The sequence below is a fragment of the Vanessa atalanta genome, chromosome 9, assembly GCF_905147765.1.
Source record: "Vanessa atalanta chromosome 9, ilVanAtal1.2, whole genome shotgun sequence".
In the NCBI taxonomy this organism is placed as follows: Eukaryota; Metazoa; Arthropoda; class Insecta; order Lepidoptera; family Nymphalidae; genus Vanessa; species Vanessa atalanta.
In genome coordinates, this window is record NC_061879.1 from 9,096,339 (window position 1) to 9,110,377 (window position 14,039).

A 14,039-nucleotide genomic window follows, 5' to 3' on the forward strand; every position below is an offset into this window, starting at 1 on the left:
ATGTAGATTACATTTACTGAAATACTTATTAAGATTAAAAGTAAAATCTGCAGTGTAATAAAATTAGTTATAATTGCGAACCGGACATAGATTGGCTTGTTTTTGTACAAGATAAAAACTAATTATTTAAAAACAGCCCTTGTGATTTACAATATATTTTGTTATTGACAAATGTAAATTCCTTGTTGATTTATAATTAAGATACTCTTAATTAACTACAATTTTAGACAACAATAAATATAATGACGTGATAACGAAATATACGTCACGAATTTAAACAAAAGACCATTTCACATAACGCCTATTGCCTCAGTAAATGACTCATTATAATTTCCTTTTGTGAGTGAACTTATGTGGGCGGATACTGTCGTACATAATATAAATATTAAAATATTAGTACATTGTCTAAGTCTTGTCTATGCCGTTGTAAAGGTATTCCTATTTCAACGTATGCTAATTACAGTATATAATTATTTATTCCGATCACTAGCCTTATTTAATAACTGATCATTCATGTATTTTAATATATTTTCATATTGAACCCTTACAAATTCACAGATTTCTTTCTGATCGTAAAGTTGCCTTTTTTTAAATCTGAGATAGAAACCACATTTCGAACTTCACAAATAAGTTACAAACTTTTATCTCCAATTTCACATCCATATGGTAATTTTCAACATCGATTTCTATACTTTAACTTTAAATAATTGAATTGAAGAACTTACCATACAAACTTTCTTCAAGTTATGTAGTTGTGTATAATAGAACACTTAACGCTTTTTTTATATTTTCATCCTCCCTCGACCATAACTATGTACATACGTTCCATATTCAAGTCCTGAGCACAATTTCATGATCTGAGACTGTTCGACCCAGCAGTTTTAATTGCGCGCTGAATGACTTAAAAATGACTGACGTATTCGATTTTTAGTAAATCGTACTTAGACTGTTTTTTTTTGTCGCGTTCTATTTTCCCAAAGAAAACTACAACTTTTCCTAAGGAAGAGCATATTATTTTGTTACAATTTTCACAAACATTAAGAAGTTCAGTATATTATATTACATTAGAATGCCATCTAGCGATACTTTTTATAACTAAATACTTGTCATTGTCGCTTTACCTTACCTAAATTGTTAAAAGCAAAGTGAGAGTGGCTCTTACTTCAGTTATCAACAGATGGCGCTGTATATAAGTTATAAATAATTTTGTAAATTGAAAATAAAACCTGTAGAACTTATAATGAAAAATATAATATTGTGGAAATTAATATATTTACTCATTTATATTTTTGTAAATTCAAGGTGAAGTAACTTTGGAGCGGCCAATTGAAGAAATTGCGGCGATATCTCATGCAGGAGCCCCGATACTTCTTACAGTGGTTGCAGAAGAAGTACGTCTATCAAGAGAAGAGCCTGAAGCGATGTCCTCAACCGTACAGCTCGCTTTTATACTGCCTGAACGAGACAATTCGCCTCCTTACTTTGAGAATGATTCGTAAGTTATTGTTTTATTATACAAAACATAGAATTAATTTAATAGAAAATATACCGAAACACCTTTACCTCATAATTTAGAAGCAATGATAACAGTTTCGCAACACAAAAAAAATAGACAGTAATATTGTATTAAAATCTTTTTTTTTCCAAAACGACCACTGGTACCTTCATTGTACTTTACTGGTTACTTTACTTTACTTTATCATACACATAGGTATATGTGTATTTTACTAACCATTATTTAAAATTATTCGATCTCTTTCAGTTACATCACATATTTGGATGAAAATGCTCCTCAAGGAACAGCATTGATATTCAACGATCCTTACATTCCGCAAGTGAATGACAATGATGCAGGAAAAAATGGCGTGTTCTCTCTATCGTTAGTGGGAAATAACGGGACTTTTGAAATATCGCCAACTGTCGCTGAGAGACATGCGCAATTCATCATCAAAGTGCGAGACAATACGATGTTGGATTTTGAAGCTCGGAAATCAGTTATTTTTCAGGTAGATCTTATATTACATAATACAATATAATTTAACGATCTGTTTAAATAAATAAAATTAAATTGATGTATGTTTTAAGGAAAATTAACCTTATTTTACCCGTACGAAGCCGAATGTGTAGCTAGTATAATAAAAATATATTATAGATTTTTCTTCACTCATATCCATGTTACTTTTACCATTGTCATAATTAACGTATGAATTTTATATTTATTTCAGATTTTAGCTCAAGAGCTTGGTCCAGCAACAAATTTGTCTGTCACTGCAAATGTCACCGTCTACTTAAATGATGTTAATGACAATCCTCCGGTATTTTTGGCTCTTTCTTATGATGAAGAAGTACCAGAGAATGCGACAGCTGGTACAAGAGTCGTACAAGTTGCAGCTGATGATGTAGATACAGGAGCATTTGGAAAAATTCAATATACTGCCATACTAGGATATTTAAATACATCTTTGAATTTAGATCCTATATCAGGATTAATAACTATAGCTACAAATAACCATGGTTTCGACCGCGAAGCTATGCCAGACTTGCATTTTTTAGTAGAGGCTAGAGATAATGACGGTGTAGGTTTAAGAGTTACAGTGCCATTAATTATTAAGTTACTAGATGTTAATGATAACCCACCAGAGTTTGAAAGGACGCTGTATGAATTTGTCTTGTCGCCGAGTTTAAACAATTTTACTTCAGCGGCTTTTGTAAAGGCTATCGATAAAGACGCTGAGCCACCAAATAATATAGTAAAATATGAAATAATCGAAGGGAACGGAGATGGCAAATTTGCTATTAATGAAGATACAGGTAACATGTTCATCTTTTTATTCATATATTACGTATATACAAAAATGAAATAAAAGAAATTATTATGTTATATTTCCTTCTATTTCAGGTGAATTATATCTTTTAGAAACATTAAAGAGATCAAAAAAACAAAATATTTATAGACAAAAAAGACAATATAATAACGAAGAAGAAAGCGAAGTTTACATGTTAACCATAAGAGCTTATGATCTTGGCGTTCCCAATTTGTCCTCGACGACGATGGTAAAAATTTACCCGCCAGAAAGTAAAACACGGACAATGTCCTTCATTGTACCAGGTGCAAATCCCGATAGACAAAAACTTGAGGAAGTATTAAGTACACTCTCAGGAGGGAAAGTTACAATTATAGATATAAAGCCGTATAAAGGAAATGATGAGAAAGGTACTGCAGACCTTAGTGGCCAAGAGTCTAGTCAAGAAAAGTAAGTAGAGTATTATGTGTATTTCATTCCTTAAAATATTCAATACATTACGTATTTTCATTATTTTAAATGGGATGAAAAAATATATAAGCCATGATGACATACAACTACATAGATAATAAATGTGTATAATTTTTATTATTTTAGGAGTGTAGTTACTGCAGTAGTTCGAATGGCCGGAAACTCCGCAATTAACGTGGCAAAACTGCAGGAACAACTAGCGAAAAATATGACGGTATACACTACGAGCACCGTTCATAAAGACCAATCATCAACAACTGAGGACAATCATTCGGTATAAATATTTATTATATGGTCCTGATTTGTAAATAATAGCGTTACGAAGCTTATGCATTGATTTTTTTATTTGATTGCAGGGTGTTTATAGAGCTGAAAGTCGATTACTATTTTGGTTATTAATTTTACTGGCAATATTAATTGCCTTGGTTCTACTACTTCTTATATGTTGTTGTATATGTGAAGGATGCCCTTTGTATATGCCACCAAGGTAATATATATTTTTTATTTAATATTAACGCTTTTGATAATCAGTTTAAAATTGTTATGTATATTTCAAGTAAAATCCAACTTGTAGTATGCCTGAATTTTTTTATCAATATCAGAAAGAAAAAAAAATGTTTATGTAAAAAACATTTCAAATCGCTTTTTAAAAACTTTCACCAGCAAATACTTTTCAAATAAATAGCACAGTTACTATCTTTTTCGCTACACTTTTTACCTAACGCATAATTTGGCACATTCACAATTATTCAATGTTACTTAATAAAAGAATTAATATAAAGAACAGATAGGTACATAGAAATCCATTAATAAATTCTAGGAAAAGAGTGATACGTGTCAACTCCACAGAGGACGACGTGCATTTAGTGGTTCGCGACAAGGAAGTTGGGAGGGAAAACAAGTCGACGCAGAATATAGAAAATAAATCAATACAAGCACCTGAATGGAGGAGACGCGAAGCCTGGAGCGCTGAACAAACAGATTTGAGGACTAAACCGACACAATGGAAATTTAATAAAAGGAACTATAGATCAAAAGACCTAAGTAAGCCCGCATCAACACCTGGTGACATTCGACAAGAATTCGTTCAAGCTGCCACAGACAACGATTATAAATACGATGATACCCGACAATCAGTTCGCCGAAGGTAAATAGCAATAACATGTATATATTATGAGGTGACTGTTTACTTGAATATACTAAAAATGTTTTATTTATTTCAGAGATGGACCAAATGTAATTTATACAAAAGAAATGCAGCTCCAGGAAGCTTTTGCAAATAAACATAAAGAATACATTGATGATTTGGAAAACGGATACGATAGAATTGCTACACTACATTATCATCGCAAGGATCAAGATAATGATTCTATAAGACGACATGAAATTGACAGAGGTTCTGAAGTTGGCGGATTCCTTAAATCTGATGATAAGAACAAACAAGAAAAAGAAGAACATAAACTGAAACGGGAATATGATAAAAATGCTTCGTCGTCTCTCGGTAGAGATCAATATTTTATAAAAGAAGGTAATACTGAAATTTTAAGATTAGTAACACGTGGTAAAACTGAAGAAGAACGTTATGTTAATCTTCCTGTTCACCAACAAAGACCAGTTACTTTAGTTCCACATACCCAATACGTCGTTGTAGATAATGGAAAAGAGCTACTCATGGAAAGATTTATCAGAGAACAAGGCGATGAAGCTAGCAATATTAGGGATAAAATGGATAAAATAGTAACTGATTTAGATGATATATCAAACCGAGATGACAAAAGTATTGGACAAAAATCAAAAACTTATATTGACACTCAAAATGAATCGCGTGAATATTCAAACGTGCGTTTAGATGTTCCGGGTACCGTACCACTTAAGTCTGATTATTTACAAAATGCTTTAATCGAAATGCAAAATAAATCGTCAATACACCAAGAGCTATTAGAATCATCCTTGCGTAAGCAGAATGAACTTCTTCACCAAATATTAATAGAGAGAGATAAAATGTTACAAAATCAAGAAACAGCATCGCAAGTTGAAAGCAAATTAGAAACTCAAAGTTTACCTGGCCACTCTGTCATAGCGACTCAAACTGAATGTCATATTGGCACACAAACAGAAGCAGATTTTACTAGTGAGGTAAAAAGAAAATCACGGAGCGATAATGATTCGTATAGTGAAGATGACTCACAGCCAACGTCAGACCAATTAAGAAAGATGGCGTGGGTAAGGAAGAAAAAACCTAAAAAGAAAATTAAATATAGAGATCCAAGGCGTAGTATACGTATTTATGAACTAAAACGAAAAATCAAAACACCTATAATTGAAGAGAGTGATGTGTCACCTTCCTTAGAGAGTGAAAAGCATGTTAAAATTAGTAAAACCAATGAAAGGGAAGAACGGGTTAAACACTATGGCGATGTAACAAAGAGCACAATAACTACATCAAAAAATGAAAAAATATCTTCCACGCAAATAAAAGGCTCCGAAGCTGACAGGAAACCTAAATTACGACGAGAAGTCTTAATGGAAATTTCTGATTCTCTAGATGAAAAATTGGAAGCTGACATTTCATTAAACAAATCACGGAGACAAAGGCGTGAATCGATCCAACATGACAATACATCGAAACATGATATTCAACAGTATGAAAATAGTCAAAGTACAAGTAGTTCTGCGAGTAAGAACAACAAAAATAAGATATTTTCACGACAAGGATCCTCTACAGAAGAAAAAGATAACGTTGTTGACAAAACTGCAACAAAATTAGAGATAACTGATTTAGATATGCCAGAAGTTGATACTAGTAAAGTTTTAACTTCTAAAAAAGACCATGAAAATGAATCAGTGAAAGCCAGCGAATCAAATAAGCCATTACAGAAAAGTCTACCAAGATATATGCAATGGTATAGTAAAAAACCAAATGCAAACACAAAAACATCTACATCCGAAAAAATAATACCGGATAAGCCCAAGAGGCCGTCAAAAGCAAAACAGGAACAAGATAAAGAATTAAAAGAAAAGAACGGCCGGTATGGGAAAATTACTAGCAAAGATAATCTAAGCCAAATTGCAGAGACAAAAAAAAACTACAAAGACAAAGAAAGTGACTTTATTCATCCTCGTTTGTTAAAAGAAGGAAAGGTCACGCCTGTTCCCGAAGGGCCGTTACCAGATGTTCATCCGTTATTGCAGCATTCTGAACACAGATATGAACATCAATATGAAAACCAAAATCCGCTTTGTTACATTCAACCAACCCATATTCCCAAATACTTAGGTGCGTCAAATATTCCAGTACTTCCGCGACGGCCGTCTTTAGAACAACAACCGATTTATGTTAATCAAGATGATGTTAAAAATAAAGACAAGCAGCCGGAATTATCTGAAAGTGCATTAACACATAGTATATCAATTTCAACAAACTATGATGACGCTAGAAAAACCGGAACTGAGGTGCATGTTTCTAAAATAAATATCGGTGGAGAATCTGTAGTCGATGTTAATCAGAAAAATTCAACATCGAAAATTGACGACAATGATTCTGGAATCGCAATGAGCACGCTAGTTCAACAAGCTGGTAACATTAAAAGATTACCCATAACAGAGAAAAAAAGTGTTTTCACTATTGCTTATGATGAGGTTCAAACCAAACAGCTCAGACCCGACAGTAGTTCAACGTCGTATTAGATAAAAAACAAATTATTACCAGATAACAAGAGTGCCTTATATATATTATTTTTCTATTAATTGTAGAGTTTGTTCCGTCCTATTTATTAAATAAATCATGTTTTCATAATGTTATAACCATTGTAAATAATATTTTTATTACATTTACTAGGTAATATTAATGAATCAACTGCCTTTATTTATGACTGGTTTATAAATAAAATTACTATAAGAAACAATTTATTGTAAATAAATATTAAATTAAGGTCTAGTATTATTTAAATTAATTATAGCTTTAATAAATCTATTGTATATAAATATTTCACCATCCACATTAGTCGTACTGTTTCAGTATGCAATTCTATATTTGTTATAAAATATAAAGTTATATTATTATACACTTACACGTTTGTTTTATTCTACCTTTAGTTTAGTATACCTAATTATTTATTTAAAAAAAAATAATAGATTAAAACATAATCATTAATATGTAGTTTTAGGTTTCATTTACCATCAAGTAAATATATATATATATATTATATATATATATATATATATATATATATATATATATATAAATATATATATATATATATATATATATATATATATATATATATTTATAATATAGATATGGAATATTTGATTAAAACTAACAATAGAAAATAGATAGTAGATATATTAACTTATAGAAAAAAATTAATATTATTATTATTGTGAGAAAAATGCTCCCTATGATCATGCTATTTAAGTTCTCTTCAGTCAGGCGTTAAACGCAGTATAACAGTGTAATTAATACATATTTAATATTTGTTTTATAATATATTTAATTAGGGACGTTAAAATGTATTTAAATAAATACCTTCGTTTTAATTTAATCGAGTTACACATAACACGTTATTTTGTTACGTCATTCGTGCGCGCGCACTTTTATCCGCCGCCATGACGGCCATTTTGGCCCAATAAGTACTAGGCTTGCAGAACTCGGTAGCAAGTAACTTGCTAAAATAAATGTGTAATTGTCTACTCTACAATAGATGGCATTAAAGTAGTATTGATTGTGTGATTCCGACAGATGGCAGTACGGCCGTGTGAAAAATCTAAGAAATAATTATAATAAGAAAATTTAAAACAATATATGTTTTACTCTAACTGAAATACGTATTATTTTACAGCTTTTTATATTTATGAATTAAAAATATACAATTTATTTCATTTTATCTTAGAACCTTTTTTATACAAAACAATAATGTAGTAGTTACTTCTCCCAGATGACAAGAGATGTCACTACATCAATACATCAAAAGTAACTTTTAGCATCAAAATGGATTGACAACTATTCTTTAAATAACACACACATTTGTTTTTTTTTTTAAATTGTTGTTAATATAAAGTATAATCTTTAAGAGATATGATTTCTACAAGCCCGAAGAGCTTAATTTTTTTAGTTAAGACGTCATAACAACATTACAAAATATAGTTATATTATTATTACTACAACATGTAGAGTACGTAGAAATTGTTACTAGATCTGCCGAAGTTTATAATTTACCGGAACTCTTGACGACATTTAGACCCCTGGTGCCTAGTGAACTGTCACTAACATATAAGTTACAGATTTGTAAAATAGTTATCCAACATCGTTACTACCGATGAGAATAAATATATAAATAAATTAAATACAAGTTCTTACCAGTGGTCCAAGAACACGTGAATCTTGATCGAAGATTGCGAGTTCAAGTCTCGGCAAAAAACCCACGTCTGAGGAGATCTGCCACGTCATGTGTATCTACCAAACTGCATTGAAGCAGTGTGGTAGAATAAGCTCCGAACCTTCCCCTCAATAGAGGAGGCCCAGAGGTGGGATATTTACAGATTGTTAAATTTTACTTTTAAAGAAGTATAACCTTGAAAAAATCATCTACGTGTCTGTACGTGTCAAAGTCTGTTAAGTCTGTTTGGTCTGTATGGTTTATGTCTTAGTTTAAATTTGTTTGTAAACTATGTATATACGTATGATACGACTTGCGATAAAATATTCTGTATAGCAATTTTTATGACGATCGGTCAAACGCTATGTGATACATAATATTATGTACAATAAATATCTAAAATCAATTTACAGCTACGCCATCTTGTGGCGAGAACAAAAACCTGAATATTATAAAAATTACATAATATAATTATTACCTATTTCATCTGACTATTTTCATAGTGATTGGTCAAGCTGTATTTAAATCTTTGTATTTTAAACATCCATCTATAAGATTATTTATTAAACCAGGTAAATATACTGTTACTAGGTAAATAATTTAAGATTAGTAATATTTATCGTTATAAAGTTAAACATTGTTTCATTGAGCACTCAATCATTCGCATGAGCTGCTCCTTCAGTTCATTTGCACAGACAACTCGCGCGGAAAATTATTTCTTTTCATATTCCCATTTTTCACGTCTTACTTAAAGTTTTCATCCAATGACTGGGGAGTTTACAATTCCTCTGTTTATTTTTACTTTTTTCCGCTGACGGATTTTTCTCCGAGTGTTTGTTTTTCTTAATTGCTAACATTTTAAATAACTATGCTGTAGTTAAATAACATTTTAGTCATTATAATTTATTTATTTACTAAGGTAGAAGTAATAAAATTTCGTAAAATAAAAAAACGACCTCACAAGAAGATGTTTTTTTATTAATTAAAAATTGCGTTTTAATTATTATTTTACTAGTCAATGAAAAAAGGGTACAAAATTTGAAGGGAAAAATGACACTTTAATAATAAAAAAAAACCGGAACGCATCGGTTAACGGCGCTTACTGAACTTTTATTAAGAAAGTACCAGAGCGACAGAAACAGACATGAGGTATGGAAATTACGTCTCCCCGCGGCGACTTGCTTTCACGGTCCACTGGGTTGATCATAATAAAAACTCGCGCCGTCGCCTTCGCGCGAAGTTTGACCATAAATTCAGTGGTCGCAGTAATCGTCCGCCGACGGCGAAATTCCTTCCCGTCCCTAGATCTACTTTTAATATAATAATAAATATCACAAGATACACTACTTTTTTGTAAAGTTTTTTTCTTTGTTTCCCTGAGGGTGAGCCAAGGCCATTAAAAAGGTTAGGGTGGGCGGTGTTTTATTCGTTTTTAAGTGTGTAACGTTCTTAATGGTCGTTGTATGGTATCGTAAATTAGATGTTTATTTTTTTTTATATAATGTACGCAAAAACCAATCATTAATTTAATGTAATTAAACGTTGATAGATAAATAAAATATATTTAGTCTCATTTTGATATTATGTATTAATCTAAGAAATCAAATTAAATTTTAATTAACTACTGAAAAATAATAGACAATTTTTATAAAGTTGTATTTACTGTGACTATATTAAAAAATTGATGCTAAATGTAGAGATAACCGAGAGATAATTTATGATAATATTCATAATTTTAACAAAGATGAATATCTCGTGAATATAGTTACGACAAATTGCATGGTGTTAAAGAACGTAATAAAACTGGCACCCAGAAGAACAATTCTCAAATTCGATTTATCATATTAGAAACCTCGCAGCAGCGAGTTGTACCACTCATTCTGAGCTAGAGAGGGTTAACTTTGAAGTATCATTGCGTTTATTAATGGTCAAGTTCAACCCTGCCGCGAACGCCCCAATTGAAACTGATTGCTTTAAATGAATTATTAAATTGACACCATTTGTTATGAGATATCTTATTTTAGGTAATTTGTTTAATAAAATTTTATATTTCAAAATGATTCATGACTTATAATTAAGTATTATTCCATTTTTTTAAATATTGTTATTCGTCTTACTTTTAGCTTGAAAATTTATTACCGTATTTTATTGTCAAATAATTATTTAATTCGAATACTCAAAGACTTTTTTATAATTGTAGCAGAAAATACAATTCAATTTACAAATTTTATGCGTGCAAGCATTAATTATACAATTTTATTAATTTTTCCGCAGCGCACGTAAAATTGACACTTATTGCTTTCGGGTGAATTTATCCCGAAAAACCAATTAATCACGTCGACTCTGTCCAATAAATTCCTTACGGACTTTAATTATTTTCTTATGATTTTAATTTCTCAACACCCTCACCCAATCTTGGATTTTCGAACAACTGTCTCCACTCTGATTTTTTTAACTTCGAGTTTCGCGACTTTTATTAATAAAGAACAAAGATAATTAATACTACTTAAATTTTGTTTAAGCATTATCAAACTTAATTAAGATTTTTTATAAAGCTTTAAATAACATTTTTGAATTCTTGCATCGTGAAAACGTATTCATTATTTTCTTATTTCGAGAAACTGTTAATACAAAAGGTCGTATGTGATAATTATTGATACAGTTCACATTAAAATATCTTAATATTTATTTTTGTAATATTCTTATTATTGTGCTGTTTCTTTGGCAGCTCATGTATAATTTAACTTAAAAAAAAAGACGACACCAGCATACCACTTTTTTAAAATTTTGAAATAAAAATTAATATTTACTTACAAAAAAATATTTTAAACATTAATAATAGCGAGTTTCGCGACGATCTCGTAGACGGATTCAAAAGATTAGACAATAAGGAAGTTTTTCACATCGATCGCAATTTTTAGGATCATTGCAAGAGATTAAAAAAAATGAAAAAAAATATATCCCGCTGAGTTTCTTTCGCCGGTTCTTCTCAGGTCCGAGGTGCTAAATTCCGAACCGGTGGTAGATTTTTGGCAATCAATAAGCAAGTGCAAACACTTCTATATTGAATAAAGATTTTTGACTTTGACTTTGACTTTGAGTCGAATAATCTTAGTCAAGTCGTGAAGGACTATCAATTTTATGAGGGTTGATTGGCTGACGTTAAGGTTATGGACTTGACAAACAGCGCTGATTGGCCAAAGGCTACATTCATTTAACTTTAATTGTTCCATGTCAAAAATCAACTCTTTGATTAGTTGTCCAATTATCCTAAGCAAATTAAAATATTGCAATGATATTTAAAACAACTTGGACATCCTTGGATTCTTTAAAATGCATATGAATACTTTGCAATCGTCCTAGGGCTTTTAAAATATCCCACTTTTCCGATTATTCTACGACATGTATATTTGTAATTGTAGTTGCTTAACAAGTACAATAAACGTTAAATAAACAGTGCATTGTATTACGTAGTAAAATAATATAAAATACTAAAATAATATTGTAATTTTGTTTTCGTATTGCCTTGAAATGTTCAGTATTAAACAGAGGACTCTTTGATTTGTATTAGTTTAAAAAAAGACATGTATTGATGTCTGGAATTCTTGCCACCAACACGCAGTCGTAATTAGTACAACTGTTAGTAGTAAGTATTTTCAATTTTGCTACTTATCTTATATTGATGTTAGAATTATGTAAAAAATAATATATTGCAGTAAACTAAATACAAGGGCAAAATTTTGTCATCGATCCGTTCACCCTCAGTGGCAATCAGCGATTCCATAAAACTATTTAAGCTACTTTTTATAGGAGGGTAGAATTACGAGAAAGGATGTCCGTATACAATAAATTAATGAGCGTTCTTTGATTGTATTTAACAAAACTTAGCTAAAAATAAAAAGACAAAAAGAAGATAACATTAAAAATAGAATTTATTCATAAGCATTGGTAATAATCGAATGGCATGCTATTATCAGACCTCGACCTAAAATCGAGCAATTAGAAGCCATTTGTCCACAACAAAAGGAGGTCTTTTCGGCCCCCTTTTCTTACGAAATTAGTGATGACTTCAATAAAAATAATTCTTGTCTTTTAAGCAAATTGCATCGCGAAGTCCAAGGAAAGCCTTTAATTAAGGTCGTCCCCTCCGCCACCCCGTAAACAGCGTTGCGGCCGTCACCTTTTATTTTTGTTAATTCCAGGGACTCTTTCTTCGCCGCATAAGTTACTTTCACCCCTTTCCTCCGTGATTCTTTACGCCTTTTTGTCACCGTTTTGAATTCTTTTGAAGAAACCCCTTTCTTCCCATCTGCTACGCCCGTCGATATTAACTCCACGAAGAGTTAAACTTTTTAATATCCGTTAAATTTTGTTACGCTGTCGCTAATACCTTTTAAGGAAATTTTCAAAAAAATCTAGCACTTAACGACAATCTTGTTAGGAGTAAGAAGAATGGATGTATACCCTTACTTTTGGTATTAAAAGAGCTTACTTTAGTATCTTAAGTTACCGTTGATTTCTCCTTAACGTAAGTAATATTCTTTAAAAAAATAATATTAGTAGTATTCAATGCGCGTGTTTGACGTTGTATTTTACTTATAAATAAAACTCCCTCGTCTTCGAAAAGAACAAATGAAACGATATTTCTTAAGATTCATTAAATTATTCACAAGGGAACAAAGAATAAAAAATAATGTAAATTAGATCGAAATGTTTAAAAAAAGTTGTTTGGAAACACAAGAGATCGTGATGGGGCCGCAGTTGTCGGGACACGGAATTTTTAATCCATTTCCCGCAGTCGATTAATATTCAGGGCTCGGCCGGTCTGGTTCATCTCCTTTTCCATTATTGCTTGGACGACGAGATCGTCTTGTACCATCACTTTGATTTTAAAACTAATTACCTTCCTCTTCCAACTAAACGATGAGACTGTAGGATGCTTAAAAGGCTTTACATTCCAATTGAATCTTGTTGAATCGTCATTCAAAAGTATAAAAGATCCATATGTTTTTAACAACTCAATGATATTGAAATGTACATTTTCTTAAATGCTACATACTTTGCAGTAATTACAATTTTAGTATTACTTGAAGTCAGCTGTACTATAATTCAATCTAACAGAATACATTTATTTACATAAGAATTATTAAAATTAAATCCTTAACTATGTACAAATAAGAAATAAAAATAGTTACCTACTGTAAAAACCATGACTGCGTGGAATGATGACAGAATACATCAGCCTTTACCCGTTTAATCGCAAATCCGATCCTCTGAGCAAAAAATGAACTAGTTCTCCTGTCACCAGTGGAAGCAATAAGACGAAGCGTTATACATTTGATGAAGTTTTTTGCATGAATACTCGAAGATCCAAGTGTTTCACCAG

General features: G+C 31.1%; 1 protein-coding gene across 1 annotated transcript in view; it reads left to right on the forward strand.

Annotated features, from left to right (window-relative positions):
* The window catches only part of LOC125066608 (cadherin-86C), a 101,449-nt gene extending 94,269 nt beyond the window's left edge, over window positions 1-7,180 (forward strand). Inside the window, exons 8-15 of the mRNA XM_047674740.1 lie at window positions 1,303-1,495; window positions 1,763-2,006; window positions 2,226-2,811; window positions 2,900-3,254; window positions 3,402-3,549; window positions 3,632-3,762; window positions 4,096-4,422; window positions 4,499-7,180. Coding sequence (XP_047530696.1) covers window positions 1,303-1,495; window positions 1,763-2,006; window positions 2,226-2,811; window positions 2,900-3,254; window positions 3,402-3,549; window positions 3,632-3,762; window positions 4,096-4,422; window positions 4,499-6,962 — 4,448 coding nt within the window. The 3' untranslated portion in view covers window positions 6,963-7,180. The remainder of the gene's footprint in view (window positions 1-1,302; window positions 1,496-1,762; window positions 2,007-2,225; window positions 2,812-2,899; window positions 3,255-3,401; window positions 3,550-3,631; window positions 3,763-4,095; window positions 4,423-4,498) is intronic.
* Window positions 7,181-14,039: the final 6,859 nt, after the last annotated feature.